A 27,429-nucleotide genomic window follows, 5' to 3' on the forward strand; every position below is an offset into this window, starting at 1 on the left:
GTGAAAGTACAGATTCTGACTTAGTTGGCCTGAAGTGGGGCCTGAGATTCCCAGGCAGCCCCCAGGCGCTGCAGGGTGCCACCGAGTCTGGGAACCACACTTGCAAGACTTGAAGACTCACTGCTGCTCCCTGAGTTGTAAATGCCCCTTCTTTGCGTTCTCACCACCTGGGTCAACCTCCAGTATTGTAATAAATGCCTTCTTGTCTGTAAGTTTCTTGAGGGCAGCGGTTGTGCCTTGTCTGTCTTTATTTACATTTGCAGCGCCGCATTGAGGAGAGGCTCAATGAAGATTTGTTGAATAAAATAATGGTTCCAGCAATCCAAACAGATATTTGTCAGGCTGCATTTGCTGTGTGAGGCAGTTTCCCTATTGAGGCTGATGACTTGTTTTTCCAGATGGTGGCCTGGGGCCTGAGCGTTGGCTCCACTTTCTACAATGCAACAGACCTTGCCCGCCTGCTGGGAGGAGCAGAGGAGGGCGTGGTTGGCTTTGGCCTTGGAAGAATTCAGCCTCTTTGTGCCTCAGTTAAGTTGAGATCAGGGTTTAAAATGAGCCCTGGCTACTATATTTTCTTTGGAAGGTTGCTTACTTGGGAGCACATATGCACACATCTCTTATGGGAAGAGTCTGTCAGAATTAATAGCCTAACCACACAGGTGCTACAGTGGGCTTTCTGAAATGCAAATTTGGGTTATACCACACTCTCAATGGCTCCCTTTCCTTTCAGGGAAAAGTCCAAATCTCCCATCGTGGCTTATGAACAGGGTGCCTGGGACAGTCCACGCTTATTCTTGTCCCTGAGCTCCCCCTTTCACTCCCAAAGGTGTCTCAGTGAGGATGATGAATGACATGACCACCCTGTTCCTCCGGCCTCTCCCCACAGCTTTGTGCTTTACCTTTTCAGCCAGGTCGTTTGAGTGTGAAAACATCTCACATCATTTTTGGGGTCCCAGTCTTCCAGCTCTGGCTAATTCTCTTAAAGGGGATCTTGCTAACAGCGTATTTGTGCATTTGCTCTGGACAGCTATTCTGTAAACTAGAATAAGCCTATCTGTACATTACTGTGCATTCTGTGAAAACCAGCAAGATCCAACCGTGAGCACAATGGTTTGTGTTTTCCCTCAGCACGCTTAACAGAGATCTCTTAATGATTGTGTTAACCCTTAGCCAGACTGACAGGTGAAGCAGCCTACTTGTGGGTGAGTAAATAGCTCCATGGAGAAGGGGTTGCCAGTCTGTGGTCTTATTTTGCTTGAAGGCTATAATCTCCCTCCTCTCACCTTTTTATAAACATGTTTTTCAGTGCTGTTGGAGGACAATGTAGAGTATTAATTGCAAGCCAGAGAGACCTGGGTCAACCCCAGGCTGTTTCTTATTCCTCCGAGAGAGTTGGAATTCACACCTATAAAAATGAAAATAATACGACCTACTTTGTATGGATAGTTATACGGATTCATTGAGATAGTGTGGAAATGCTGAGTTATGTAGACCGCAGGTAAGACTTTCTCCTTGTTTTCAAAGACTAAGGAGGTATTTGTTGTTGGAAACGGTGGCAGTGCTACAAATATGTTATTTGGTATTTACTTGCGGCAAGATGCTTTTCTCTTATGACGCAGTGTGCTCTGTGTTTAAGCTGGGAGAGCTTCTTTCTTTCCCTCCATTATTCTAGCATATTTTTCTAACGCAGCCACATTGACTCCCTGCTTATGCCTGACTGTCCCTCTTTGAGTCACGCTGTTTCTGGGTGTAAACGGACTTCTCTTATCTTCTGAAAACACAGCTACATCGCTTCCATCAGGCCAAGCTTCCTGTTAAGGAAATCTCCCTTGCAGATAGTAGAAATATGGCAAAGATAAGAATTCAGTGCTCTGCACATTTTTGCCGTGAATCCTGGAATGTTTTAAAACCAGAAGGTTCAAAGGTGGAGAGGTAGGCAAGGGAACAGGATTTAACAAGTTCTGTGTTGTTTAATGTCCATTGTTTGGTAGAACTGTAACTTGAACCTAAAAGGTGCTCTTCATGCTAGAGCAGGAGAAACATTTACCATTCAGCCCAAGGGCAGCAAGTAACAGGGTCTCTGAGTCTTCTCCAGCCTCTCAGTGTGGTGCAGGGACCAGGACGGTGACTATCACTGGGAGCTTGTTAGAAATGCAGTCACAGAGCCCTCCCCAGACCTACTCAGGCAGAAGCTGTATTTAGCAAGCTCTTCAAGTGATTCAAATGCACATTAAAGGATGAGTGGATAAAAAAACTGTGGTACATTTACACCATGGAATACTATGCAGCTGTAAAAAAAGAAGGATCCCTTACCGTTTGAGACAGCATGGATGGAACTGGAGAATATCATGCTAAGTGAAATAAGCCAGGCAGAAAAAGACAAGTATCATATGGCCTCACTCATATGTGGAATCTAATGAACAAAATAAACTGATGAACAAAATAGATCCACAGACATGGAAGCATGGAACAGACTGAGGAATCTCAGAGGGAAGGGGAGGGGGGCAAGAAGAAGAGATTAACCGAAGAACTTCTATGCATATATGCATAGCCCATGGACACAGACAATAGTGCAGTGAAGGCCTGGGGGGCTGGGTGGGAGTGGGGCAGAGGGGGAGTCAATGAGGGAGAAAAGGGGACATCTGTAATATTTTCAGTAATAAAGATAAATAAAAAAGAGTCACAACAAAACAACAATAAGATGTCATTTGTATATCTAATTTGAGGTTATAATCTTGGAGATGCAATGTTAAAATTAAATTTGGTTCTGATATTCTGAAAAAAAAAAAATGAAGCTTTGCTCTTGGCCAGCAATGCCCAACTGGGGCGTCTGGTGCATAAATATCACTTGTGTTACTGTGATAACTTAAGCATGCTCTGTAACTTCTCTTGGTTTTTGTACCTTCTCCATGCTGATCATCTCTAATCATTGTTCCAAACTTAAATTCTTTTTATCAATTTTGGCAATACAAAACACTTCCCAGCTGTTGACTGGTGATACATGGTTCAGTGATGATGCAAACATCTGTTCTGGCCGGAGCAACCCTCATATTTCACCAGATGGAATTCTGCAACCATCTGTCTCCCTTTCCTTCCGTGTGACCCCAGAGTTCTGTTGAGGTAAAGGAAATCAGAGTCAAATGGTGAATGAAAGTGAAGCTTAGTGTGGTAGCAAAGAACTTTCATTCTAAAATTGAAATATTTATTGACAAATGTACATTTGATTACACCTCAGAAATGTTTCTAGTTGTTTCTAGTCCACAATGAATTCCCTTGACAGAGCAATGCTGGCAAAAGGAACTATTTCCATGGGCACTATTTCACCCATGGGAAGAGTTTTTTAATCACCACCCCTGTGGTTGAGCCCCTTCCTTTCTCTTTGTGAGAAATCTGGGAGACTCACTCTAATGACTGAATTTGGTGGCTTTTCTCTGGTCTCTGGTCCCATCTCTCTTGTTTTGGTCTCCTCACCCCTGTTGTTTGGCCTCACCTCTTCCTTCCCTGCCTGTCCTGGAGCCTGTGGTCTTGAACTTCCAATATTATCCAGCATCACACTACACCAGTGCTTCTCAGAGTAGCAGCCTCAGCAACACCTGGTGGTGTAGGCAGAGTGATTAGGTTGCTTAGCAGTTGACCCCCATATAGGGAGAGTAGCCTGAATTATCCAGATAGGTCCAATGTAATCACAAAGGTCTTTAAATATGGAGGAGGCGGCAAGAACAGTCAGTGTTGGAGCGATGTGTTGGGAGAAAGAATCACCCGTCTATTGCCATCGCTGTCATTGAAGATGAAAGATAGGGGCCATGACCCAAGAAATACAGATGGCCTTTAGATGCAGAAAGAAGCAAGAAAATGAATTCTCTCCTTGAGTCTCCAGAAAGCAGTGTAGCTCTGCAGACACCTTGATTTTAGCCCAGTGAGATCTAGTTTGGACTTAAAGTTCTGAATTTCAGGACTATAAAGTAATCAACTTGTGTTGTTTTAAGCCACTAAATTTGCTTTCTTACAGCAGCAATAGGAAGGCAACACACCTGGGAACTTCCAAGGAATAAAAATTCTAGGACTCTGTCATCCCCATCCTACTGCAGACCTACTATATCAGAAACTCTGGAGGTGGGCCCCAGGAATCTGTGTTCCAACAAGCCCTCTGGGGGATTTGGATGCACTTAAAATTTGAGAATCTCTGCCCTGAGACATTCGGTTTCCCTTAAGCGATCCATTGCTGGAGGCTGCTCGAATGGAGGAGCCAGCCGGCCAATGTCTGGAGCATTTTACAGAAGGAAAGAGGCTTCCTCCTTGAGACTTTGGAGAAAGGCAATATTCAGGCTGCTCTTTGTGTATTCCATAACTGTATCACAGGGGCTTTGAATATTGTAATGTCATTATGTACAAGGATGAAAAATGTAGATTTTTTATTGAGATATAATTGACATAATATTAGTTTCAGGTGTACATCATAACGATTGGCTGTGTATGCTTTGAAATGCTCACCACAATTCACTGCCTCTGCCCCTGAGCTCTCCCTCTTCCCTCCCAGCTCTCTCCTCCGAGCCACACCTGCTCTCCCTACCTGTGCTCTCGTAACGCTCTTGTCTCTGGTCTCGTTCACATTTGGCTCTCCATCTCTGTCGGCTCTTATCCTTCAGCCATGTGAACATATCCCTGTGTTATTTTAAATACTCTGCTCCTGCCCTCTGACCTCTTCCCCTTCTCAAGCTATTGTGGTGTTGCTCTCTCCTTTTCTAGCCAAGCTTGTTGAAAGCACAGCCTTTACTTAGCGTCTCCCATTTACCTCTGTTGTCTTCAGCCTACCTTCTGCCCACATCTCATTATGATTGCTCTAGGAAGAAATGCTCTCCAGATGCCCCAATTGCTGGATCTAACACTGGCTTACCAGCCTTAACTTATTTTACCTTTTTGAAATGTGGACACTATGATCCTTCTTGGCACTTTCTTCACGCCACCCTCCCTTGGTTTTCCTGACTGTCTTGGTGGTCTTTTTTGGCATATCCCTTAAGTGCTGGTGTTCCTCAGGGCAGCCTACAGCACACTCTCTTTAAAAAGCTTATGCAGTTTCATTGCAGCACTTCATCGCAGGGCTTTGACGGCTGACTCCCAGATCTGTATCTCCATTCTGAGTCTCTTCTCTGAGCGTCACACCTGTGTGTCTGCTAGACATCTCCACTTGGGTGTCTGCGGGCACTTCGAGCTAATGGGTTCAAGTCAAAAGCACTGACTTCACTTTCTTTACACCTGTTTTTTTTAATCTGCAAAATGAAAAGTAGGATCAGGATAGTACTTTTCAAGCTATGGGTCATGACCTATTAGTGAGTCTGTGAAATAATTTAGAGGGTTGTGACTAGCATGAAAACAGATCAGCAAGCAAGTAAGCAAATGAGGAACTGACACACACACACAGGTTAGTTTACATTGCAATGTAAACTCCATGAGAGCAGCAGGATTCTTCTTCTTTTTTTTAAAAAAATATATCTTTATTGATTTCAGAGAGAGGAAGGCGGAGAGAGAGAGAAACATCAATGATGAGAGTTGTCATTGATCCGCTGCCTCCTGCATGCCCCCAGCTGGGGATTGAGCCTGCAACTTGGGCATGTGCCCTGATGGGGAATCGAGCTGCGACCTCCTAAATCCTAGGTTGATGCTCAACCGCTGAGCCACGCCTGCTGGGAAGAGCAGCAAGATTCTTTAAAAATTTTGTTCTGCTTACTTTTTTATCTCTACCATCTGGGACAGTGCTTGGCACATGTACCGACTCACAATATATTTGTGGAAAGGATGTGTATCAGTTGTGGCGTAAAATATATATCCTACTGTGGGTTGTGTCAGAAAGTTTGAAAGCTGTTGGATGACTTCTAATTTCCCTTTCAATTTAAAAATTATAAATATGTGATTTTATTTTTCTTTCAATGCTCAATTGTTTGGTTTTTACCAGTGGCCAAGGTCTGTGGCAGGACCTCTAGTGTTTTTGCTTGTGTGGTGAACATTAGACAGGTCTGAGTGGGAGGGAAAAGGAGTGGTATTTGGTAAGTGTGGTTGTGGAGATTCTGTGGGGTAAATGAAGTAGTGTCATCAGATGGCTGGGTGTGGACTGGCCACTGAGCTGGCTGGCTTAGCACAGCATTGTTGTCCTTAGCAAGGGACAGCATGAGGTTTGCGATGGCAGACTCTGCTCCTGTAACTTGTCAGCCAGCTTTTCAGGGAGAGATGTTTTAGGGACATCCATTAGTCTCTTTAACTTATCACAAGTGGACTTCTTTATTACAAAGGTAGCTGAATTGGTGCGTGAGAGACTTAAGGCCAAGAGCCAACAAAGGAGAAGTCAAAAAAGGATGTCCCATCCAGTGACTCATTTATTTAGCATACATTTATCTTACTAGGTCCCAGGCACTGTGTGAGGCTCTGAGGCTACAAGGTGAAGAAGACAGACAAAATCCCTGCTCACATAAACCTTTATTCTGGTGAAGGAGACAACAGACATACATTGGTGCACAGATTATTTCAGGTTCACAGGAGCCTCCTGCACAGAACAGTTTGGTTTTGCTTTGCCCCCCAATACAAAGAGGTTTAGAATTGGGAAAGACTGAGCTGTGTCCCAGATCACCTTGCAGACTGAGGCTTGTGAAATGGAAGACCGCATCAGCGTGCTTCTCCATGGACACTTTTAAAGCCTTTTAAAAAAATCAATGTAGACAACATCTTGGATCCTGCACTAATGGGAACTGCGGTTGAGAGTGGAGTTAGGGTGAGTGACAAAGAGAAGAGGGTGCACTCGTGGGGGTGGGATGAGGCAGCAGAGGAAGTGTGTTGCGATGGAGGGGAGACCAGAGGAGAGGCTGGAAGGTCCCTTGCTCAAACTAGGAAGCACCTGTAGAAAAGGAGATTCACCTTATGTCTCTGTGTGTGATAAACTTCCCCAGGTGCCCAGGTGTGGCTCTGAAATGAGTTCAGGGGGAACAGCACCTCTGGGAAGCTGTATCCTTTTACGCCTGAGGGTGTCTAATGCACTTTTGGACAGGAGTCACGTCCAATCGATAGAAAACAACTTATGCACGGCATTATCTTAGTTGGGTGTATAATGAACGGCTACCCTTTCCCCTCTTCCTTCTTCGTCTTCACTAATTGCACATGAAAAGCTAGTCTAATGGCTCTAAGGAATCTTCTTTTTCTGTTCCAGGAGCATAGTCTTACTGGTTGTGGTATATATTGATTATCCATTGCCTGCATATTTTGAAAGGGATTCCGGGCGGCCTGCAATGGAGTGCCAGGTCTCCTCTCTTTGCTCCTCCAGAGCCAGTTTCTGCTTCTCTCGCCCACAAGGAAGACCTGAGTGATGACATTGGTACAGGAGCTACCGTGCCCTTTGGCTTTCAATTGGGTTTGATAGGAGGCCATGTGAATGAGAGAGTAAGTTCTGGGTATTTTTTCCCTGGCTCCTTCCCTGTGAGGTGGTCTTGGGGTGTTGGGTTCCTGACCCTGTAGTCACTGTTCTTCTGGAAGCCGCTACTCTATGTGACTCTCCAGTGGGCCCTGGTACCTGCTTCCTCCCTCATCCTTTACAGCTGGTTGTGGGTGTGGGGGTGACAGTTCTGTTGCTCCTTACCTGGTTCCCGCTCTACCTCTGATGGAGCCCCATCTGCCCAACTCACATCCTTGCAAACAATCCCTTTGGAAAGGAAACCTTGAAATAGTCTAAGTCGAGTGTGCCATCTGCTTCCTGTTGGGATTTTGGCAGATATGAATATCAAAACATAAACAAAGAGAAACACCATTAAACAAATGGAAAGGCACAGAGACGCAGAACTAGAGACTGAGATGAGCATAACATTTGTGCGTCTTTTCATGTGTTTTGGCCAAATGGATGTTTAATCCTATTTCATGAACTACCTGTTATGTCTGTTGCCCTTTTTAAAACTGGGTTGTTTGTCTTTTTGTTTATTTGCAGGAATGTCTTAAAAATATATTCTGGACATGAGTCTTGTCAGGTATAAGTATTTTGTCCAGATGCTGTAAGCAGATATTTCTTCCCAGCCTGTGGCTTACTGCCTCACTATCTTTATGATGTCCTTTGTCTAGCAGATATTCTTAATTTGAGGGAAGTTGGTTTTCACACTTTAGTGTTCTATTTAAGAAAAATCTCTGCCTACTCTAGGATCATGATGATATTCTGATACTTTCTTCCAGGAGTTTATTGTTTTACTTTCACATTTATGCCCATCCAGATTGATCCATCTCAGATCGATTTTTTTCGAAACAGCTTTATTGAGATACAATTCACATACCATTAAATTTACTCATTTTAAGAGTACAATTCAATGATTTTTAAAAACAAATTTACAGAGTTATGTAGCCATCTCCACAATCTAATTTTAGAACATTTCCATCACCCAGAAAAGAAAACTCGTGCCTATTTGCAGTCACGCCCCCTTCCCACGCCCAGCCGCAGGCAACCACTGATCGACTTTCTGTCTCTGTAGACTTGTCTTTTGAATTTGTGCGTATGTGTGCACACGTGCATAAGGTTTAGTTATTTCATTTGGGCACGAACCTTAACTCTTAAGTTTTCTGGAAGACAGAGCAAGAGGAAATCTCCTTGCTTTGCATGGTCCTGGCTGGTTCCTGCCAGGACTATAATTCTATCCTTTTTAGGAAGAATTATTTGTATCAAGTCTTATCATAGGCATTGGGTAATATAATGGACATTGACTACATTCTGGCAAGAGGTAAAGACAATCTTGAATAGTCGTTTCTCTCATTGCCTTCCTCTGAGAGTTAAGGGATTATCTGTCACCCAGTTGAGATGAGTGAAGGCACTTCTCTGAGAAGCTACAATAATAAGGTTTGTGCCCAGCAATTTTCAACCTTTCCCGTCTCATGGCACACATAAACTAATTACTAAAATTCTGCAGCACACTGAAAAATATATTTTTGCTGATCTGACAAAAAAGGTATAACTTTGACTCCTTCATACCGGACAGCTATTGTTGTGTTGGCTGTTGTTATTTTTTTTATTTGACAATCTAAGGGAAAAGAGGTCAGTGCCCCTGACGAAATAGTCAGGCATCGCATGTTTTAAAAATTCTTATGGCACGCTGGTTGAGAATCTTGATCTAAATGAATACACTGGGAGAACCTAATGAAGCTAAGGGACAGACAGACAGTAGACAGTATGATTCTGCTAAATACCATGAGTCTGAAGTAGGCTTTCAGTGAGGGCAGGTCACAAATATTTTCACAGCTGGATTCTTTGTTGGGCGAGTGCCTGAAGTACTAAAAAGCTGTATTGTTTGTTTATTTAATTTACTGTACCTAATTTCCCCCCAGTTTTATTAAAACATGGTTAACAAATAAAAGTTGCATATATGTAAGGTGTACAATGTGATGTTTTGATATCCATGTACTTTGTGAAGTGATTACCACAATCAAGCTAATTAACATATCCACCATTCACATAGTATTGTTGTGTGTGTGTGTGTGTGTGTGTGTGTGTGGTAACACTTAAGATCTACCCTCTTAGAAAAGTTCATGCTATCGTTACGGTATTGACGACAGTCAGCATGCTGTACGTTAGGTGTCCAGAACTTGTTCATGTAGTAACTGAAAGTTTGTACCCTCTGACCTGCACCTACCCATTTTCCCCATTCTCAGCCCTGGTAACTGGCACTCTGCTCTGTGTTCCTATGAGTTCACCGTTTAGCTGTACTGTTTATTAAAGTAGGATCCATGTGCTGTGTCTGGCTACCGGACGGGCAGGTGGCAGAGCTGACATATTGTTGCGAACATTTAAGGGCCTGGTGTGTCCTTGTATTTCTGCCCCTTGGTGGCCAGCACACTTCTTTTATGTGCATGGATGCCAGGGGGCTATGAGTAGGGCCAACATTCTCCACCGAAATGACCTTCTATTCTGCTCTGGCAACTGGAAAAACAAATGGCTGGTTCTGTAGATTTCATAAGGTAAGAGAAAAATGATTTGGGGCCTATATAATTTTAAGAATTCTTACCACTTGGTCACCTCAAAAGATAGACTTATACTTTGGTACACTCAACAGGATCAGTTAATTTCAAAATATAGCTGTACATAGCTGAATGAATTGACTTGTTGGGTGGAGTTACTTATATCCCACTAAACACTGAAGACTGTCTGTTAATTGCAGTGATTTTATTTGGACCATATTTTGATGTTGAAATATCTGATAAAAGCTCACTTCTGTACATATACTGATTCCAGAAATGGTACAGATTTTGAAGAATCATGAATAACCTGAAATAAAATGTGAATGGATATCTTCGCTCATAGAAGATTTCTGTATATAGATTCAAAATTTGACATGGATAAATGAATGAGGTCAAAAACTGCATATTAATACTTACCCCTCTGTTATGAGATAAAATAATGTATAGTAGTGAGTTTTAGTGAAAGAGTTGTTTCTAAAACTGCTTACTTCTTATTTAACACATTAAGAAATTCAGGTTTGTGGTCCCCCCACCCCACCACCTCTCCACTCACCTAGACAAAAAGGCAACCTGGTTTTACAAAAGGATATTTGGCAGAGTAATCGTCTATATTTTTGAGGCCTTTCCTCCCTCCCTTGAGTCACTGTTAGAGCAAGTTGTGAGTTGAATCATTTGGTGGGGACTGTGGCCTACCTTCTCCTTGGTCCTATAGGATCTGGCCTCCTTCCCTTCTCTGACCTCATCTACTTCTGCTCCCTTTGCTCACTCTGCTCCAGCCTCAGCCCAGCCACCCCTGACATCCCTCAGACCCATCTGACACTGCGGCCTTAGCACCTTTACCTCGCTTGTCCTCCCTCCTGGGATGCATTTCCCGAGTTCACCTCTATGATAATGCCTTCACGTCCTTCAAATCTTGCTCAGTGTCATCCAGCCAATGAGGCCTACTCTGACCATATTATTTAAAACTGTGATCTGCCTGCTTCCTTCCTCTTCCCCCCTTCCCTCCTCCCCATGCACTGCTGAGAGATTTCTGGACACACATAGGAGACAGCACGATGGAATGGAAGAAGAAACGTGGGCTTTGGAATGAAATCAAACTGGAGTTTGAAATTTGGCTGTTGAATCTTGGGGGAGCTCCTTAGTATTCTCTGCGCCTCAGTATCCTTAAATGTAAAACGAGGTTACCTCACAGGATTGTTAGCTAGGATACTGTAGGTGAAGTACCCAGCAGGCCTCCATAAATAGAAACTTCCATCTCTCGACCCAATCCCCCCATGCATCAGTAGACACTGCTTCACACAACAAAATATTCCGAGAAGTCAGTCCCAGATAAGGATTAGTGCATTTGCACAGGGTGAACAAACTAGCATTAAAAAGTTGAATCTCTAATATATTAACTGAAATTATTATGGTTAGCCTCATCTTACCTACTCAAAAATGACTTGGTCAAAAGCCTGGGAGAGGAAATGACCTGCAGCCTTGGACACAGATGGGAATTGGCTGTTTAATTAGCCAGGTCTCTAATGGGCAGGTGATGCTACAGCCCTGGAGGAAGGTGAGAAGGTAAGGATTTTCACTCTTGCCCCAAATGCTTCTGAGGCATTCCAAGGAGGAGCTGTGTCATTAACAGTCATGTTCTGAAACACCCCAAGGGTCAGCAAAGGCACCATTTGCCTCTGGGGTCCAGGCATATGATATCTAATTCCAGTTACTAAGCAACTCACACACTGGGCTGGCCTGGCCTCATTATTCTGTCTGAGGTGGAGAGGAACATATACGTTGTTGTTAGAATTTACAGTTTTTTTGGTTCTTCTATTTGTGAAAGGAAAAATCCTGGTGAAAAATCAGTAAGACACAGAGACAACTTTATCCCCAGTGTGGTGATAACAAGATTAGGAGGGGTCTCACCTGGAGGGAAGCCTGTCAGTAGGAAATGGAGGGGTGGGTATCTGTCCATCACTTTCACACTTAGTCCACCAAATACTAGGAAACCTGTGTGAGAGATTCATTGGTTGGGTAACACAGAGCTCACTGAAAAACAAGTGTTCTCCAAGTGTGCACCCAGTGTTTGAGGACCTGTGACTTGGTGGAAAGGGCAGAAGTATTGGGTATAGAAGGAGTTGGAGTCTTAGGTTTAGCTCCTACTTGTTGTTTGAGCCTCTGTTTTCCCATCTGTATAGGGGGGATAGTAACAGTGGTACCCACCAAAGTGATTGTGGAGGACCGAATGAGCTAATACATATGACGTTTGCTGTTACTGAGAATTTGGATGGTTGTAATTGTATGCAAGGATGTGTTGTGCCCACTCTGAGGAGTCTCACATTCTCTTACAAAAGTTCTTGTCCCAACATGAGAGGACGCTGATAGAGATTTCCCGGTGCTGATGGAGAGTTTATATCCCCTTGGGGGAAGGCAGAAGTTGGGTGACAAGGCAGAGAGTGACAGCCAGAGAGCAATCAGCAGCTTAATAAGTGGGTGTCCAATGGAATGGAGTAGCTGTGGTACATTTACACAATGGGATACTACGCAGCCTTAAAAAGGAAGGAAATCTTATCTTTTGTGACAGCATGGATGGACCTGGAGATTATTATGCTAAATGAAATAAGCTAGAAAAGGCAAATAGGCACAAAGAAAAACTAAAAATAATCTGACTCTCCTCTCTCACAGATACCACCATCAACAGGTATATGTATATATAGGGTGTCCCAAAAAATGTGTACACACTTTGAATAATTATAAAGCCAGTGTCTATTAAAATATATTTCATTTTCAAAATGTAATAGAATCAGCTGTTAAAGTGTATATACTTTTGGGGGGACACCCTGTGTATAAATGCATGAGTTATATATATGCATGTGTGTAACAGTAGGAATTTTACCAAAATCTTTTATACTACCTTACAATTTTTTTCATTTTATGTTGTCTTGAATATCTTTGCATGCTTTTTAATAGTGAAGCAGTTCTCACTGTTGTTCTTGTTCTTGAGTGTTTCTGTGCATTCTTATGGGTTTATACAGTAGCATCAGGCTCTGTGTTGTGCATCACTAAACAATGGGCCAAAATGTTCTTTGGGTATAAAGTGCTGGTGGATTGCATCTGATATTTTCCTTCCTTTTAGTTTCATTAAAAAAACACACCACCCTTGGCTTGGGTTGCTGTGTAGTCAGAAGAGATGTAAATATAACCAACATGTTTTTCCTCCTCTGTGCCTAATCACTCGAAGAAAAGGGGGAGTATAATAGTCGGGAACCCAGCCTACGCCTTTGAGTCTTTAAATATTTGTGATACATCATTTGTGTGTGTGTGTGTGTGTGTTTGTGTGTGTGTGTGTGCAGGAATCCCCCCAGCACACAGAGGGTTGTTTCAGGGACTGTGTGGGCTACAGGCCAGCTAATCGCCTGACTACTGAGATGAGAATCTTCTAGAATGACACTATTGAAGTCAAGCATCATGCCTTCACAGAGTGCAAATTATGGACCGCACTGGCTTGGCCTTTTGCCAGAAGGAGAAGAGTTTGGGAGAAAAATATGCAGCTTGGAAGAATTAGGAATGGAGGTGGGTAGAAGTCAGACATTTCTAGAAGGTCATCACCCAAGTAAGGCTGGTGCTAGGGTTGTGGGCAGGAGCGAGTGACGATCTCTGTTCAGCTGTTCTCACAGGCCCTCATTTACAGTTAACAGTCAGTAATTTGTAGCTGCTGTTCCTGTTGTGGTTGTCACTTTCGTCATATTACTCACCACACTGGATTTTAACGTCCTGCGAGGTAGCCAGGTCTAGAGATGCACGTGCGGAGGGTAGAAGACATTCTGACTAACCTCTCCTCAGTAGGATCTCCTCCCTCTCTGACCAGCCCATTCCATTCCCAGTCTTCTCAACTTCTTCAGAATGCTTCTTGGACAAGCTACACTGAATATGCCAGTGACATGCATTGGACCATTTTAAAGTGCCCTTTAAAACCCATTCCCTCTGCAGTTCTGAGCACACGTGAGTGTTCAAGCACCCTGCTGCCTTGGTCTTTGCGGTTTCTTCTGCCTCCTCTGTCTTGTGGAGATTACTTCTTGCTGTAAATGAGGCTACCAACCTATGTATTAATAGGGGAGAGGGAGGGGTTGGGGAGGTAAAAGGTAAGGCCTTGTGGGTTTGGTGTTGAGGAGGGGATTTGGGGGTAAGAATTTTAACAGCACCTGGAGGTTACTAGAAAATTTGGAGACTAGAGGGCTTTGGAGAAATGTTAAATGGGTTAAACCTTGGCTTCTCTTTAATATTCCTTGAAAACTAATAATGAAGAATTGAAATCTTTTTGAGTACCTTTGATATTGACCTGCTCCTCTCTAAGTGTGTCCGAGGTATGCAAAGACTGAGTCACCTGGACTCCCGTGGATCCATCAGGGCTACAGGTGTACAATCTTCTCTTAAATTTCTCTCTCTGCCCTTGTTTAGTTTTTTTCTTTCTTGGCCTAGGAGGAGGGTTTTACCCCCTACCTGAGCAAAGCCTAGCTGTGTAAATGGTTTTGAATTTCTTTGTAAACCATTCAACAGCTCTTGTTCTGGCTGCTTTATCTCACCGTCTGAGAGGAGCCAAGGGCTGCCCTGTCCGATAATTCTCAATACTGCTTTTGCGTCCAACGTGGGATATGTATACATCATGGGACCCTTCTGCCCAGAGGCGCTCAGCATATGGGAGGACTGTGAAGGGGTTCTTAGCACGAGAGAAGAAAACATTTCGTTGAAATTTTAGAAAGAATTGGAATTGGGAAACTTCGAAATTATTCAGAGCTGAGGGTCTGGCAATGGTCCTAGAGCCTGAAATAGGGAGAAGAAGAAAAAGGTGGGGAAGAAAGGATACTTTTGAGCACTGAGCAGTGGCAGAAACTGCTATAGTGAACTGACCCACCAGGTATGATTCCCAAGCATTGGGGCGGATCTGTGTGCTGGTCAGAAGAGAAATGACCCTGTGCCTGAGCACAGACACATAGGCGTCTTTTAGAATGAGAGCCATGGACCAAGGAGGGGTCCTGGAGGTGGAAGACACCCAGGAGAAAACAAAGAGGAAGAGACGTTACCAGCTCCAAGCCACCTGCCTACTTCTTTGACTGTGACACGCCCTGAGAGGATCCCATTCGGGACCCAGGCCATGGAGTGGCCAACCTGCTCTGGCTGCTTCATCTTCTCAGGGATGCACAGTTTCTTTGTCTGCCTTGCTTAGGCCCTTTAACCTTCCCCTTGGTGCTGAAAGCCTCTTGCTATGAGGGTGACAATGTATTTCTGTCTTCTCAGAGTGTGTAGGGGCTACCATGGACTTGAGGTGGACATTGGGTTTTGACTGTCTACCAAAGGGACTGGCTGGGCTAGGCAGCCACTTGTGTCCTGCCTTTATTTTGTAGCCAGATGCTCACTTTCAGGCAGTTGTTCCCCCCTCTCCCCCAAGTGAGTGTGTCTTCCTTTGGTAGTTGTTTTGTGATTTTCTGGTTTTTAGGTCACTGCTACAGTCATAGCCATACTCCTTTTTCCCCCCAACTTATTAATATTTATCATGCACAAAAATGCCTTTAATCAGTCTAGCCTATATTTTTAATTATCTTAGCCATAATTTGCTGATTATTACAATATAATGGATGTGCATTCGGAATTAGGTACTTCTCTAAATCTTGGTTTTATTTTTCATATGTCTGAAAGTATTTGAAGAAAACAAATCACAGCAACTTTTAATTTGTGTGAGAACCGTAGATGCAACCATGAGGGGTCCCCATATTCTTGTTTTACTTTACTCCCCATTTAAGCAGTTCTAGTATTCTTTATTTCCTCACTGTCTCAGAAGGATGCAACTTTCTGAATTTCCGTCACAGCCAAATCCAAATACTGGTTACTGTCTGCAATGGGAAGGAACAGTTAACAAAGCAGTATATCACGTGCTATTTAAAATCCAATTATAAAAGCTAATTATTTTCTAAAGAGATGCTCTGTTTTGGTTAAAGCTGTGCTGCCTTCCATAACAGAATGTATGAATTTACACAAGTATGCTTGAACTATTTTAGCAGAGATTAAACAGAACATTTTAACACCGTTCAATCAAGCCAGTCTTTCTTAAATGAACGAATACTTGTCCTTCACAATAGAAGCAGAAGTACTTAGTTCACCAATTTTTCACCACTATTTTTTGTTCTTCTGCCCATGAAGGTGAATGTATTGAAGCCCTTAGTTCATACAAGAAATGTGTGAGTTACATGTGCATCCGTGGAGGCCACTGCTTCTCAAGAGCAACTCCTGCGAGCATAAGGGGACAGGCAACAGGGCCCTTTGAACCGGAACCTTTATTATCAGAGAGGCCTGGCAGCCTCACTTCTCTTACAGAGGGCTCCTGGGGGCATAGTGCCAGCCCCGGAATGAACTGTTCCCAGCCTCCCGGGCCTGTGCTTCTGATTTTGACTATTGCCTGTTCCCCTCATCCCAGTGATCCTCCCTAAAGTCCTTGGCCTGCGTCAGGGCCTCCTCCTGCCCACCCATCCTAGCACCTCAGTGGCTGCACAGCCTTACAGGGCAACTCACAGTGTCTGCTGAGGGCTTTTCCTGGCTGCCAGGATGCTCCCAATCACGTTAAGGGAAAACTCTTTCAAGGAACTGTTTCGAAAGCCACTAGCTTGCCTCAGATGAGGGCTGAAAACGCAGATTCCTCCAGGGATTGGGGAGGTGTGGGGAATGGAAGAGATGGAAAATGTGGGGTGGATGGGAATGTGGAAGACCGCACAGTTCACGCTGCGTAAGAGGGTAGCTGGGACTGAGCTCCCACAGACTTTATGGTCCAGCTTCCAGACCCTCCAGGTTTTCAAGAGCAGCCAGCACCCAGATCTTATGTGCAGTCTCCCAACCTAAAAATGCAGAAACACTGCTTGGCTCGAGCAGAACTTGTTGGTAGATGGACTGAGCTCTGGTTCGTTAGTCCACAGCCTCCGATTTGTTTCACTGTTGTCCTCTCTGCTGCCTCCACACTGATTCTTCTCTCCCGAGTACTTTGTGCTGGCTGCAACAACAAGGAATTTCTTTGGCATCCCTGAAAGTTCACAGTTGAGGTGCAGTCCATGATTGAGAGTCTGGAGATGCAAATTCCATTTCCCGGTCAATAGTTGGGCTCCCTCCTGTGTCGGCTCCATCCTCAAGCAGGTTTCAAGGTGGCTGCCTCAGTCCCAGACCTCACGCCTTTGAATAACAACGACCAGAGGAGAGAGAAGATCTTTTCCTGAGGCTCTTTCAGAGTGAAGAGCCATCCAGAAACCCCAGCCAGTTGCTCCTCGTGTCTCATTGGCCTAAACTGGGTCATGTGTTCTGTCCTGAACCAATCAGATAAGGGGGGCGGGATTACCCTTATACCAGCCAAGCCTGAGCCCTGGAGGTGGGTTGGCTTATAATTTCCTGAGGCTCATGGACTTTGCATGCCCCTGTGTGTGGCTGTGTGGATGTGTTATGTGTCTTACACACATGTGCATCCCTGAACAAAATCTGGGTTCTATGAACACAGAAGGTTGTATGGATGGCGGGCAATCTACTGTAACTTGGTTTGTATTTTATAAAACTGCCTTTCTCAGGCCTGGTTTTGCAGTATAGAACCCAGAGCTACTTCCTGCCAGTGTTCATATTCTTGCAACTGGGCCAATTGATACTGCTCCCAAATCCACATATTGATTTTTTCCATCTCCACATGGAGACTGGAGGCAGACAGGCAAATGTGAGTTTGTACAACAGCTTGGGCATGGGCTTGACACACTTACAAACAAATAACATTTCTGAGTCCATTTAAAAAATCTGTAACATGGGGAGAATATAATTACCTCAGTGGGTTGTCAGGAGATTGAATGCAAAGCATGTAATACAGCTCTTGGTGTACAGTAAGTGATTAATAAATAGTAATTTTCATGATTATGTTTATATCTTCATTTCTGAAGGTAGCTATTTAAACACTAAACCTGGGTTTATGGCAATGCATTAAGTATCTGGGGTTGGTACTCTTTTTATCACTTAACCAATATCTAAAAGGCAGCAAAGTGTCTTGGCTTAGAGTTTAAGGAAGTGAGGATTGAAACCTGTCTTACGTTTTCAGTGATGACAAGCTATGCTGACTTAGCCAATTGATTTTTCTTGCTCTTTTTCTTTAAGCACAAATATGGGGTTTTAACTTTGCCACTGAACTGGGGAGTTGAAGTAAATGCATTATCAGCAATTGGCTGCAAAAGGAATTAAGCAAAGGAATCAAGTTCTTTAGCTTTCTGTTCACTTTTTCTTCCACAAAGGCCAATTCTGGGAGGTGACTACTGTTCCTCTCAACTCCCTTGTGTCTAGAAGGGTCTGTGAAATTGAAGACAATGATTTAAGGTTCAGATTTTCTTAATATTAGTGATCACTTACATTGGTATAGTGCTTTGCAGTTTATAAAATGCTTTCATATTTTACAAACCACAGGATTTTAAAGTTTGTGAGATTATAAATTGTGTTTTGCTCACTATTTATCTCTAATCTTTATCCCAATGCTTGGTGCTCATAGTGCACTACAAGTGGTGGGGACCAGTATAGGGACAGGTGTATAACTGTGTGTGGTAAACAAATTGTTCTTTTCAACCATGCCAGTACATTTCTGAGACTAGGTGACCTCATTTAGAGACACCATCAAAAGTTCATACCTAAGGCACTTTCCTGAGACATGGATCATAAAGTCCTTCTGAGGCCCTGCTCACATATTTATGTCCCACTCTTTTTCACATCTGTGAAATATTATGATTAATAAAACAAAACTTAGGTAACAGCTCTAAAGAATTTATATTAGCTGCTTCATTTCTTTTCCGTGTTCAGTTGGTATTGAAACTGCTATCTTGTGAGGGAATCAACAGAATTTTGACATGAAAATGAAGTCCTTGTAATTGAAATCTTCTCCACATAGACCTTGAAGGATTTAGGTGAAAGTTGGCTAATTCTACTACGTTTGAAGAATCTCCAATACCAGGACATTGCCTGAGGCTTACTGCTTGTTCCCAGACCCCATGTTTTCCATGAGAAAAAAGCAATGCTGTGCTTACTCATTCAGTGACATCCAGTGTGCCAGGCACTGACTTAGGCAGCAGGACAGGGTGGTGGACAATGGCTTCCACCCTCAGGAACCTCAGGAGGAAGCAAGTGGAGGGTTTGGGTCAGTTCACTAGAGGTCTAGGGGTGAGGGGTGGAGGTTAGAACCAGTGTTCTCCTCCAAGCCCCTCCCCTGCAATGAGACGTGTGGGGCTGGCAGCTGGACTTCTGACTCTCACACACCTGGCCCTGAACAAGCACAACTAACCCTTGGGGTTGAGCCTGGGTGACCTTTGGTTTAGTGTAAGAGCTAGGTTTAGTGTGCATAAATGCTAATAATAAGAACTTCAGTGGCTTAAGAACATTGTCCAGGTTTCCAGGCAGGAGTGGAGCAGAGCAGAATGTGAGGCTGTAGGCTGGCTTCCTTGGCACGAAGCAGAGACACGAAGCGTCTCAGGATGACGAGGCTGGCTGGCAGCCTGCAGGTGCAGGGGACGTTAGTGTTCTCAAGTCTGGGAAAGACTTTGATTTTTCTGAGTTGAAGCATAGATAATTCTAAGGGAAAATGGGATTTATTTTTCTAGTGACTTCTGGAGACAGGTACCACTTTTGCACTTCTCCAAGGTCAAGGTAGTTTCCCTAGATCAGTGCCGCTCAAACTTGAATGAGCACGTGACTACCTGGAGGCTCTGGCTAAGATGCAGGTGAGGTTCAGCATACAGTGGGAGCAGCTCACCACAGTAAGTCCTGCAGAAAGCTTGGCAGCCCATCATCAAATGATGAGCTCGTGTTATGCCCAGTGATGTGATCCTGCAGCAGCCTCTTAAAAATGGATGGGTTACAGCATAAATCTCTAAAAGGAACTAAATCCATTGATTATCTGCTGGGCACTGGCTTTAGCTGTCATTAGATGTAGTTGGTCATTTGGGCTTAAAAACAATTATAGACATTTAAAAACAAATTCCATTTTCATGTTTTGTTACTTTTGAGCTACATCAAATGGGTTCTCTCAGAAAGGAAATAAAGGCTCAAGTTTCATTAGAAATTAAACTCAAAATGATTTCAGGAAAATTGAAGCCTCATATCAAATGTGGGTTTAAAAGGCCCAATCTTTCATCCAATGCAGTGCATCCCAGGCTAGCAAGTGGCTTTTTTATCAATTTCCCAAGCTCATGGTACTTTCTAATGAAAAGATAATCATGTAACATAGACCAAACTGATCTTCCAAAATCACTTTTAGTGGATTTGGAAGAGAGGCTTGCGGAGTGTTTCTTCATTTATTTTTATGGGTCACATTCCATCCCTAAAACATTCCATGGGCCTGTCAGCGACTTTGATTGAAGCAGAAATTTATCTTATCAAATATCCTGATGAGGACTTAGAAGGGTCTTTGCTGTTAAAAGGGTTTTGTTGTAATGGTATTTATCTTAATCAGATTTGGCTGACACATCACTCATAGAATTTTAGAAGGAAAAATAATCTAACCAACTTAGAAATCATCTAGTCTAACCTACTTATTTTACTGCCGGGGAGTTTGCCAAGATCACTTGGGCCTGTCTTTGAATCCCAGTCCTGGGCTCTCCCGTCTTCCACAGTGCATTTCTGTGTTGATTTATGGATGTGATAGGATGGCTGTGAGGCATGTTCTGTCTGATACCATTCATTTCATTTCTCTGTCATCCAGACCCTGCCTTCTAGCAGACTCCCAATGGACTCACCAGTGCTCCAGGAGAGGAAATGGCATGGTAGGAGCCTGGATCCTACAATTCTGTGTTCTTGGTCAAATCCTACTTTGTTCTGTACATGTTGTGTGACTTTGGGTGAGCCACTGAGCCTGTCTGTGCCTCAGTTTCTTCAGATGTGAAATGGGGACCTTCCTCACAGTATAGTGGGAATTGAATGAATAAATACCTACAGAGCAATTGGAGCAAACAGGTGCATGGTATGTGGATTTGCAAACTATGGGTTTCCACTTGGTATTGAGTTGTGAAATCAGTGTTCTGAATCGTAAAGAGCATTAGAAAATCAAATGGCATATAACAGAACAAAATAGAACAAATTAGAGTGCATTGCATTTATGTTCCTGTGTGTGTGTTTGATGGCTCACAGTGTGAAATATGTATCTCACAGTAGATTGTAGTTCAGAGTTCTGAAGCTAGGGATGGAGTGAGTGAATCCATTTCCCTAAGCCCAGTCTTATCAGGGTGCAAAGGCATATTTTAGCATGAATGCACAAGGTCAGCTCTGGCTAAAACTTCAATGTGCTTCCTTTGCAGAGAGAAACCAAAGGGCAGTTTCTTATTGACCACATCTGCAACTACTACAGCTTGCTGGAGAAGGACTACTTTGGCATTCGTTATGTGGACCCAGAGAAGCAGCGGGTAAGAGCTGACCTCTGTCTAGACCCATTTGGGGGAGTCACTCAGGCTCTGGGGTGCCAAAGAGGTTCCTCTCAGAACGATCATGATGCACTCTTGTTCTCATGGTTATGGATGGTTCCTGACCACATGAAACCAACCAGCCTGGGGGGTGTGCATGAGCGCATGTGTGTGTGTCTGTGCATGGGTGTGCAAGAGTCTGGCATTGTTCCCACTGGGCTGAGTGGGGCAAGAGAAGGGAACACTTACCTTAGGCTTTCCAGAAGTTACTCCCACCTGGTTGAATACAAAATGTTTCTGTGCCCTTTGAACCCAAAGTTTGCCAAAGTTCTTCAAACAATGACTACATAAAATCTCATTGTAGAGAAAATCCACTCCTCACTATAAAAAGCTGCTGGTACACAGGAGAACAGGGCAATGACTGCTTCATGGGTACAAGGTTTTCTTCTGGGGAAATGAAAATGTTTGGAACTTGATATGGGTGGTGGTTATACAACACTGTAAATATACTAAATGCCACTGAAATGTACACTTTAAAATGGTTAATTTTGTGTTATGTGAATGCCACTTCAATTTTAAAAATTTTTGGCAGGTGAAGGGTTAAGATGCTTTGAAAGCTACGCCTTGGACACCACTAAATTTGTCAGCCTCCATTGTATTCCTGCTCTTGGACACACCTATCCTTTCTGGTCTCTGTTGGTGTTTAAGAGCGAGCAAGGGAAACTTGCCTTTTGAGCTGGTGTACCAGCTTAATTGTGTTCAGGTATGGCATATGTCAGAGTCACAGTGATATATGTCCCTCACATCCAAAAGGCCCCAAGAATCTTCATCCCAGCTCCCACCACCTGAGATTTCCCATTCCGCAACCCCTCTGTGGGTCCCAGGTGTGGGTTAAGAAGTCCTATATCTGCTTCTAACCCTGCCCCACTGCCAGGCAGGGCAATGTGTGAAAGGCTCAGCTAGGGGGTAGGGTCAGGGATGGGGGGACGGGGCCCCTCAGACTTCTTTAATTTTCTTTCTTACCAGTGTTCCTGGTCACCTTCCTGTCCCCTTTCCCCTCCATAGAACACCATCTGGTTCGTGATTTTGTGTCTACTGACCTAACACAATGAGGAGAAGCATTGTGTGTTTTTTTTCTTTTTCTTTTTTTGTAAAGGAGACTGAGGAATAGATTAGATTTTCTTCTGAAACATGGAGAATCTTACTAGGCTCTTGGAGTCTAGCAGGACCTAATTTTCTAGACAGGGACACAATGTAGTGGCTCAGAAGAAGGAAGTTTTGGTTTCCTGTAGCACTTGCAGGAGCCATTTAGGGCCAGCCATTTACCTGAGTGAGAGGAAGGCACTGATGAAGATGTAGGGTTCACATGAGGTCACAGAGGGGATTTGTGTGGCATTTACTACCGATTAACTGTGGTTTCCAGACCTGGCCCTGCAACAAAATCCCCTTAGGTGTTTGCTAAACGCGATTAGTATGGACACTATTCTAGACCTTCTGATTCAGAATCCTGGGTCTAGGGCCAGGAACATTATTCTAATACATCCTGCTTCTACTTTTGATAAAGCCATTCCAGCTTTGGTCTTCTGTCAGTGTTGGGGACCATGGCATAAAGACATCCATAGACATGACTTCATATGGCCTATGAAGGTATTACCCTTGTATGCAAAGAGAAACAGGCTCAAAGACGTTACTCGCCTAGGGTCTCACAGCTAGTAAGTGATGGAGTATTTGAGTTTAGGATTATAGTTTAAACTCTAATCCCTGTATGTTGAACAGATTCTGTGGACTATATTAATCATCTAACCACCCCTGAAAAATCATTTGCGTGTGTGTGTGTATGTGCAAAATTCCATTTTAAATCCTAAATAGCCAACCTATAGAAGTCATTCTAATTACCATTAGTTGAACATATATCATGTGCCAGGAATTGTACTCATATGGTCTCTAGTCTTCCCCAAAACACTGCAAAGAAGAGGAAAACCAAGGTGCAGAAAGAGTCAGTGGCTTGCCTAAGGCCACATGGCTAGTAATTGTTGGTGGAAGGATGGGATCTGAATCCACATTTTTTTCCATTTCATCTCCCACATGGAAATTTGAAACATAGTTTAGATCAGGATCGGTAACCCTTTTCTGTAAAGGACCATATTGAAAATATTTTCAGCTTTGTGACCCACACAACCTCTGTCATAATTACTCAATTATTCTTTCAATTATGGAAAGCAGCCAGAGATAATATCTAAAGTAATGGATGTGGCTGCATTCCAAAAAAAACACCCTTTTTTTCCAGTAAAAGTATTTTACAAAAAAATAGGCAATTGGCCATAGTTTGCTGACCCATTGCCTAGACAATAGCTGGAAACGACTTAAATGCATTAGCCTTTTTCATTTCTCTTAACTCTCTCACTGGGGAGATATTGGATAAAACATTAAGAGAAGTGTTTAGAATTAGAATCAGAGATATCAATATAAACTCATGATTTTTTCAAAAATTGCATAGATATAGAAATAAATATAGGTGTGTGTATATACGGCCTAGTACACATACATTTATTTATAGGTTCTGTCCACTGAGATGGTCTAGAAGCAATGACATCACAGTAGCAATGAGCACACCTAGCCCCTAGAACTTGGTTTCTAATACCATTCTCCAATGAAAAGAATAGTGCTCATTGCAGAAACGGCTGATTCTAGGGCTGAGATAGGGAAATCACAAGGTGAATCTGAAGCATCTTATGGTGCCAGAAAGTTCGGAAGTGCTCATAAAGCTAAAAGATGGGGCCCTAGGAAAGGCTCGGAGCCAACCTGAAAGAACTTTCAATGGCCCAAACTGGAACAGTAGGAGTGGCAAAAATAAATAATATCCCCTGCATCATACAGTTATTATATTTATAGCCTTTTGATTTTGAGGCTACAATGTGAGTGTAGCTTCCACATGGGTTTCTGAGCAGTTGCTGTGTGAAAGTGCATGGACTGTGTACTCTGAAAGATGCTTGGACTATGCACTTAGAAAGATGTGAATTAAATCACATCGCTGCCAGTTAATAAGCTGTGTGATGTTGATCAAGTTTCTGAGCCTCTCTGACTGTGTCCTGATTGTTAAAACAGATACCAATACCTACATGTAGGGTTGATATGGGAATTAGAGATAAGGTATACAAATGCTTACCATGATGTATACTGAGCACATGGTTTGTATTATTTTTATTCCTAATTACTGGTATTGCTATGTATTGGCTAGGTGAAGCAGTGGTGTGATGAAATAAGGCCATGATTAGCAAGTTAAAACCTAGAAATGCTAATAACTTCTTTTAAAGGCAGGGTAGCCATTATTATGACCTTCAGGAAGAGATGAGGGAAAGTGAGCCTTGGATAATTAGAAAAATGGGCTCCAAGGAATAGACACTCTGATATGGGAGTTTTAAGCAAAGATTAATTGACCAGCATTGGTTTTTTTTTTTTTTTTTTTGTCTTGTTTGTTTTTTCTCTTTGTTTTGTTTTGTTTTTAGCAGCTCCTAAACTTCTTCTCAATGGAAAATAAACCCAATGAATTATTTGGATAGAAAGCTAATCAACAGAGAAAATCAAGTTAGTTAGAAAAGTTGAGGTGGAACTTACCTCTGCCGTGGGAGTTGGTGGTTTGCCTACAACTCTTCACAATTTGGTTTATGGGAACCCATTGTAGAATATTAAATATTTAGCACTATTGCATTTGGAACACCGTATGTTCGACAAGATGTCTCGTGCCCCATGTGCTCTGTGAGTGGTAAGGACTAGGTCAGTAAATGATGACTATCTTTTTCTGTTTTAATGGTAAGGGCCCAGAATTTCCATTAATTTAAAATTTGAGATGGGGAGGGGCAGGCTGACTAAAAATGGTCCATAAAAATCCCCTTGAGTTTCCATCACATTTGTCTTCTGAAGAGCTCATACTATCTTAGTTGTATACGATTAGGGAAAAGGTGTGTGCTATTGTCTTCATTTTACTGATAGAGAAGGCTGGGACTCTAATAAGTTGAGAAGTCTTGGAAGAAATAATTCAGGAATTAGAAGTTAGTACATGACTTAAGTCCAGCTATTTTTTCTTAAATGTAGCATATTCTTTTTATTACTTCTGCTCAGGTGTTTGGGTAACTTCTTTTTGGAAAGCTGAAGTTTTAAAATCGTTGAATTTCATAATTCCAAGTTCCTATGGCTATGCTTTGAACTACCCATTGCCCTGAATTTTCTTTCTTGTTCTCTCTCTCTTTCCTTTTTCCCCCGACTCAGCTGGGGAAGTTACCTTAGAACTGAGGACCCCACCCCCAGCCCAGCCACAGGAGGACTGACTTGGTTATAGGTGGTTGGTTACAGTCTGCAGGCAGATTGGACCCAGTGCTTTTTTTTTTTTTTTTAAATAGGTTTTTATTGATTTCAAAGAGAGGGGAGAGGGAGAGAGAGATGGAAAAATCAGTAATGAGAGAGAGTCATGGATTGGCTGCCTCTCACACACCCCCTACTGGGGATCCAGCCTGCAACCCGGGCATATGCCCTGACTGGGAATTGAACTGTGACCTCCTGGTTCATGGGTCTGTGCTCAACCACTGAGCCACACAGGCCAAGCTGGACCCAGTGCTTTTGATTTTAACTTTCCCATTTCTAAGCATTTGTTTAACCCACTTACATCAGTGTCATTCTGACTCATACTTAAAGGCAACAAAATCACTTTGGAGATCCACACCTATGGGGCAATCTCTTCAAGCGCCTGTGTTAGGGCATTGGGTGTCATGCGGCCATCAGGCATGCTTTCTGGTAGGACGACCTGGGAAATCACGGATGCAAGTACATGCTGACCCCTGTTGACTCCCTCCCCCAAATATAATTACAGCCCCGAGGTTTTTATGGTAGCCAGAAAGGACGAGCAAGTCTATCAGTGAGTTTATTAATAATGGGAAAAGACCTTTTCCTTGTTAGAGCAATTTGCTCTTTCTAGAGGTACCTGGGGAAAGACCTGGAGTGGAATAAAAACAGGTCCAGTGATTTGAGGCTTCATTCTGGGGATAGTGCCAAGAAGCCAGACAGCATTATTTCCCACCAGCTGCTCCTGCCATTGAAAGGCTGCTTCCTGCTCCCGGGGACAGTTGCTTCACAGATGCTTGTCACTAGGGATGAGAGTGGTATCTCAGATTTAGGGCAGCCCTGCGCTGTAGAGAAGGGTCGTGCTGCTGCCTCAAGTTACTGGTCACGAATTTGTCTGCTTGATGAGTCCTCTTTTGTTTTTAAATTTCAGGAGGTGTTAAAAAAATCAAGACTGCTTAGATACCTGTTTGGGGAGGGGTATGGACCAGCAACTGGCTTTGTGGGGAAAGAGTCTGGGCACTCAGGTTACAAGGAACAAAGCACTATCACAATAGCTTGAAAACTGGATGTACTGTCTAGTGGTTCAATTGTGGCCCAAGGTATGAATGCTGACAGATTGGGGGAAATTGTCATATTCCTTCAGCAGAAAGCAGAATTTGGTGCTTAACTAAAATGACTGCTCATAATTGACTCTGTCTACACCCATGCCCTTGCCTGGACAGGATGGGATTCCTGATACAGACAGGTTGCACTCTGGAGTCATGTAGCCAACTGGGATGTGACAATTTTAGTGGAGGGAGGAACAAACTCAAGAACTGGTTGTCATACTTGGGACAAAAGACAGACATAGGAATAAGTGGGGCTGAGAAAATGCCATTTTATCCCTGTTTGAGTTAGGGAAAAACAAGAGGATATCCACAGGTAGGATAATCTTCCTTCTTGGTGGTGAGAGCCTCCTGGGCTTGGATTAGATGACAGAAATGAATTAGGGAGATAGGGCTAAGTGCCATCATTAGTGAGAGAAGCGCTAGCTGGAGGCCTCCAGCAGTCAGGAATATCAGAGCTGACCGGAGACTAGCAGGTTTGGAAGTTTCAAGATAGCTTTATAGACAATTTTCAAGTCAAGCTGGAAAAAAAGACTAGAATATAACTATGATGTATAACTTGGAGGATTATAAGCAGATTAGGTTAGGAAATG

General features: G+C 43.2%; 1 protein-coding gene across 2 annotated transcripts in view; it reads left to right on the plus strand.

The window, feature by feature from the left end:
* FRMD3 (FERM domain containing 3) overlaps window positions 1–27,429 on the plus strand; it is a 202,248-nt gene that overhangs the window by 75,864 nt on the left and 98,955 nt on the right. For both annotated transcript variants that reach the window (XM_081152115.1, XM_081152114.1), the window contains exon 2: window positions 21,294–21,398. In XM_081152115.1, coding sequence (XP_081008241.1) covers window positions 21,294–21,398 — 105 coding nt within the window. The remainder of the gene's footprint in view (window positions 1–21,293; window positions 21,399–27,429) is intronic.

The sequence above is a fragment of the Miniopterus schreibersii genome (genome assembly GCF_964146895.1).
Source record: "Miniopterus schreibersii genome assembly, chromosome: 11".
Lineage (NCBI taxonomy): Eukaryota > Metazoa > Chordata > Mammalia > Chiroptera > Miniopteridae > Miniopterus > Miniopterus schreibersii.